The sequence below is a fragment of the Glycine soja genome, chromosome 19 (assembly GCF_004193775.1).
Source record: "Glycine soja cultivar W05 chromosome 19, ASM419377v2, whole genome shotgun sequence".
Taxonomy (NCBI): domain Eukaryota; kingdom Viridiplantae; phylum Streptophyta; class Magnoliopsida; order Fabales; family Fabaceae; genus Glycine; species Glycine soja.
In genome coordinates, this window is record NC_041020.1 from 6,661,556 (window position 1) to 6,667,217 (window position 5,662).

General features: G+C 34.5%; 1 protein-coding gene across 1 annotated transcript; it reads right to left on the minus strand.

Moving 5' to 3' along the window:
* Window positions 1–2,777: 2,777 nt before the first annotated feature.
* LOC114399861 (transcription factor CYCLOIDEA-like) lies at window positions 2,778–4,925 on the minus strand. Its single transcript, XM_028362078.1, has 2 exons — window positions 3,316–4,925; window positions 2,778–3,206 (listed from the first exon to the last, which is right to left on the minus strand). Exons 1-2 carry the CDS (start codon window positions 4,514–4,516, stop codon window positions 3,157–3,159), a joined length of 1,251 nt encoding a protein of 416 aa, XP_028217879.1. The 5' UTR covers window positions 4,517–4,925; the 3' UTR covers window positions 2,778–3,156.
* Between the last annotated feature and the right edge of the window lie 737 nt (window positions 4,926–5,662).

Sequence of the window (5,662 nt, forward strand, 5' to 3'; positions counted from 1 at the left end):
TTTCTCATTTTTTATTTGTCGTTTAACAATTAAGGAATTATAAGTTTTAGTCAGTGCAACAATTATAGTAGATATTAGTGGTTAATAAATAATAACATTAGCAAAAAAATGATGAAATGCTAAGGAAATTTATAATATTTAAACTTGAAAAATTGATTGAAAACCTAATGGATTTCTTCATTGTCCGGACAGATAAATCGATAGCGACAGAAGGAGCAAAGATGGCCAAATGAAGTCAATGAAGAAAGCGATGGAGAAAAAGGTTAGTTTGATTAAATAGCGGCATACTGCAAGCTGAAATATTGATTTAAAGTTTGCATGTTCAAGTAGGACCGATTAATAAAGAATGGTTTAAGAGAAACTCCTCTTGTAAACCACAAAAATTCAAACAGATCCAGTTATAAATTTTATTGGTCTACAATTCAAGGTACAAGTAATTAATGAATTTCCACACCACGTCGACTAACACAACTACGTAGCAATTCTTATCCACTTTTTCAACTTACCTTCAAAGCTCCCAAATGTTAGTAGATTGGGAGTCTACAATTTATGAACAAATTAAAACTAGAAAAGAAGACAGGGAAATATACGTGCTTGTTTTTTCCAAATCCAATATATAATGACTAATTTAAAAAGAAAATAAATGTGATTTCTCTAATCAACATGTCCTACTACACTAATTTAAAAAATATATTCTTGTAAAATAATTTCAGAGGAAGAAAAAAAGTTATATATATAAATCAAAGTACCAGGAAATTGATAAGTTAAACCCCTTGGTATTGAAAATCTATATATATTGCAGGGATCAATTGGTGCTTTAAAAATTATATAAAGCAAGGTGAAATGGAAAAGAAATCTCTATCTAGATGGATATTAATTGTTTCCACTATTAATTCTTTTTCCTTATGTTATTAATTTTCCATCATCTACCTTGTAAATTTGATTCTCTCTATATTGATACTGGCCTACACACACGATCAGACTCCAAATTACAAAGCACCAACAAATTAACTGTGTGTAGGCCATTTTAAAACTCCATGGTGACATTTACCAAAATATCGTTGGGACAGAATCACGTGTTTGAGTGTGTAATATTACTCGTGATTTATATCATTCATCTATTTCAGCTTTTCATGAAAAGGAAAGCACAAAAATTAGTTTTCCATCTATGCAATTATTGATAAGATGAAGTTCCTAAATCGTTGCATCAATGATCTCTACATCTGAATTAGTTTTGTTAATCCTAGGCCAAGTCTTCATGAAAGATATTTTCAAAATCACAAAAATCATAGATGCATAGAGCTTCAAAAAATCCTCACCACCCAACGAGTGGCTAAATTTTTTTAGGTTAAAAGCAAATAATGAAAACAAAAGAAAATTTCAGCCACACCTTTATGTTGTGAGGCTTGTATATATGAGACTCTTTATTTTGTACATTTATTGTTGTAGAATTGAGAATTCAAGGGAAAAAAACTTAACACCAGTTTGTACAAGTAGAAAAGAATCAACATAACATAAAAATTAGGGAAGTCAGGCAGAAATCATATCAATTAAAGTATATAAAGCCTATCTGACATTCCAGGCATTGTCTTTTGCAACAATATTAATTAAATAGAAATGTTTATAGACAGTAGCATCAGTATTAATATTTGCCATTTCATTTCTTGAAAATAGCAAAACCTACTAAAATTTTTAGAAATCAGATAATAAAATATCAGAATATATAGAAAAAAGTTTTAATTATTCTAAATCTCTGGAAAGCAAAAATCACTGTCAAGCCTTTTATTTTATACATGGACTCATGAGTGCTAATCGCAGCATTAGTGCTATTATTTCCAGTCGAGAATGTTCATATACATTTAGCAATTCAGAAATTCAATTTATTTTTAGGAAGAAAGAGATAATGTCATGCATTTATTACAGTTACACCAAGCGATCTTATATAAGCTGCAAAAGATGAACGAATGCAAGCTTCAACAGAAAATTCCGTTGGGGTAAAATATCGATTACCCTTTCTTGCAGTCATAATTGTTGCCAATTTTTTTTAGTGAATTATCATTTTGGCTATCTAAAATAGCATTTTCTGCCACGATCGTTTAAGTATCTTAGATCTCAAATGGTGTTTTCCAAGAACTTCACAAAAGAGATGAAGATCTTCTCTTTAAACTTGTCTATTGAGAAAACATGAAATCATTCACAAAAGCCATTCGAAAGCGAAAAATTCAAATACCTAACTGCTTAATATGCATGCTGTATCAAATAGATATAAACCTGAAGTAATGATACTTCAATCTGTCCATGCATTAAGCAAATAAATAATACATCACACCAGACAAACAACAAGCATCAGATTATTTTAACTTTAAACCGCTAGTGTAAGAAAGAAGAAAAAAATGGCAATGATTGAGAGAAAGTAAATCAAACTATCAAATATACAAAAAAACTCCACCATTAGTTGTCAGAATTTCACTAGGAGTTTGACAACCTTGTATGATGTCAAATTTTAACGAGGTTAGGTTCTGTTCTTCCGTATTAATTCTAGTTGAGTTTGATCTATATGCAATCTGTTTATACTTAGAAAACCAGTATATTTATATGAGTTGTCTTGTATTTCCAGTTTAGTGATTAATAATGCAAATCAGCAGGTATAATCAGAAGCTGAAAGACCTTGAGAGATTTCTTCTGTACCCCACCTCCTCTTGCAACAAGGTATATGTATAACTGCTTGAAATGCTTTTAACCAAGGCACATATAAATATTAATCAATGTTGAACAATATTAATTAACCAAATATATAAATATTTAAAATCAGCTAGAAGGAACAGTTTCTTGATAACTAATAATTGGCATTATGCAATGCCAAGCACACTTTAAATATTGGTCAGAAACCAATATTACAAGCAGCAGCAACCTTTGTGGCAACTGTCACACGCCATTGGCTGAAATGATGATGAGCAAAAGGAAGAAGAGGTACAAACATTGTGGAAAGGGGAATATAGGACAGAAAAAGTTTCTGGTGGAAAACACAGAAAGATGCCTTCAAATGATTCCTTGGCAAACCACTACAAGAGTTTCATTCAATCAGATGATACTGAAAAAAAAAAAAGATGAAAAAGACAAGGGAAAAGCTAACACACACACACACACTAGTGTAAATTAACGTGGATTGATGCACTCCTCCCAAGACTTTCCAAAGATTTGAAGCCCTGAAAATTGAAGACTTAAAGAACTGTAAATATCATCAAAATAGAAGGTTTGAAGAAGAGCACTTAGCTTTAGTATCATGTTAATGAAACACACAACTCATAAACATACCTGTGGATAGATTCATGCTAGCTACGGCACAGAAGTTGGAGCGGCCAGTGGATCCATTAGCATCCCAATTTGGAGACAAATTGGAGAAGGGGTGGTACTCACAGTTGTTGAAGCTTGGTGGTTCCTTAGGGATCATAAGGCTTTGGTGATGATGATGATGATGATGAGAAGAGGACATCAAAGATGGCTTCAACTTTCTCTTGATCACAATGGATTCCTCGATAACGTTGAAGTCATCTCTAGGTGTTTCATTTCCCACAAGGTTGTGAGTAGGTGATGAACTTGATTGATGCATGATTTGAGAATGGTTGTTTTCAATTGCAGGGCACTTTTTCTTCAAGTCTTGTTGTTGCACCCTCCTTCCTGTGTTGTTGTTGTTGGTGTTAACATTGCACATAATAATCTTGTTACTAGTCCTTTCCCTTGCTCTTGCTCTTGCTTTCTCCCTTGACTCCTTTATCTTTGCAGGTTCCTTCTGTGTCCTCTTCAACTTCATCCTCTCCCTTGCAGCCACCAATGTTGTTGGTGACTTGTTATCACCTGAATCCAACCCTTGTTGCAGGTTGTGTTGAGTAGTAGCAGCATCACAAGTGATGAGTTGTTGTTGTTTCTGCTTGATCTCAGAAACCACTTCACAGTCATCGTCACAATCAGATGAAGAAGAGAAGCTCTTGGCTCCTTCATCACTGTTGTTGTTGCTGTGCTTGCTCCTTGCAAGCTCCTTAATTGCTCTCTTGGACTTGTTGAAGAGCCACTCAAGGGTGTTACTGGCTTTGTCAAACCCTAGCATGTCTTGAAGATCAAAGAACTTGCGAGCAATCGCAATGGACAACCTCACCCTTCGGTCCCTCAAGCCCTGAGAGGTGTAAATCTTGCTGTGCCTGTCTTTCTTAGGTGGCTTCTTTGTGAGGAAACAAGAAATGCCATAGTGAGGAGCACCACCACCATTAGAGTCAGGTTTGGTCATTGCAGAACCACCACCACCGCCACAGTTATGATCTGTGACTGGCAAATTGTTCAGTGCTTCTTGGATGCTTGAAGGGTTATGATGATGAGTTGGTATGTAAGGCACAGAAAGTGGATCATGAAGAAGGGTGTTGCTTGCAGAAGCATTCTCAAGGTTGAGAAAAGGAAAAGGAGGGTATGAAGAAGAAGATGATGAAGGGAAGGAAGGGTAGGGGTTGGAACTGTAAGGGAACATTTGAAGAAGTTTTTTTCTTTTTTTTTTCTTTCTCTTTTCAATTAATGAATTTTGAGAGGGAGGGACAAAAACCCTAGCTCTTTGAAGAAGTGTATGTCTATCTTCCTCTGAACAATGAACTGCTTTTGACCCTCAGCTCCCAACTTAATGGTCCAAAGTGATGCCCCAAGACACCCTTTAATATAAAGGGTTTCAAGGGAAGGGAAGGGAGAGAGAGATAGAGACTAGGGATGAGTTATGCTAAGTGCTGTTAACACTAACCCATCCAAGAAGAAGAAAAAAAGTGTTTAGAGAATTTAATAGGATTTCAATTAGGCCAGCGATGGAACTTGTATTTGCTTTGTGTGCATAGTGTCTATTGTTATGTGAATGGATTATCTGCTGGATCAGGTTCGTGGCCAGTGGAGGAAGAGAGAGAAAGAGAGAGTGAGAGTGAGAGAGTGAGAGAATGACACAGTAATAGTGTAAGTATACCGAGGACAAGACACACATAATTTGTGGGTTTTTTGCCTCATTATGTGGAAGCAACGTAAGCAGAGCAGGGTCAAATCATTCAACTTTTGAACCCGTTATAATAATATTGTGTGAGGGTATGTGTGTTTTCCTGTGATTGTCTCTGGTGATGTTAGGTTAGGGTTAGGGTTCTACGTAATCTGTGATGTGTTAATTTCAAATTATTCATGCTTAGTTTATGCGGAGGTAAAATGGGGTGGTGAAAACTTATCCCATTTTGCTGTATAAATTAACTAGGGAAAATTGGGTTTTTTCTATTATGAGGCTTCAACTTTTTAACCTTAGGGTCATGAAGTAAAAGGTGGGTGGAAGTGAAACGGTGCAAATACTGTTGACTGCTTCCTTCTGAACAAAAAGTTTTATTGATACCCTACAGCGAGGAAGGTAAGATAGTAAATAGTAATAAATTAATCACGAAGAAAATTAAGAGATCGATCAAGTTAATTCACATTCCTATAACATCCTCTTTTCTTGTCAATATTAATCAATATTAACATAAATATTCCACTCTCAATAATCATTTTTGAAAAAAATCAAACTTCATTTTAAGAATTTAATTTTCATATATTATCAGTTAATTAAAAATTATTATAAATATAACTTTTAAGATAATATTATAAAAATGAACGATCT

Excerpts from the sequence above, each read along its gene's own strand:
- LOC114399861 (XM_028362078.1), bottom strand. The coding sequence starts at position 4,516 with ATGTTCCCTTACAGTTCCAACCCCTACCCTTCCTTCCCTTCATCATCT. Across the intron at positions 3,207-3,315 it reads TAGCATGAATCTATCCACAG|GGCTTCAAATCTTTGGAAAG; the intron begins GTATGTTTATGA and ends TTCAATTTTCAG.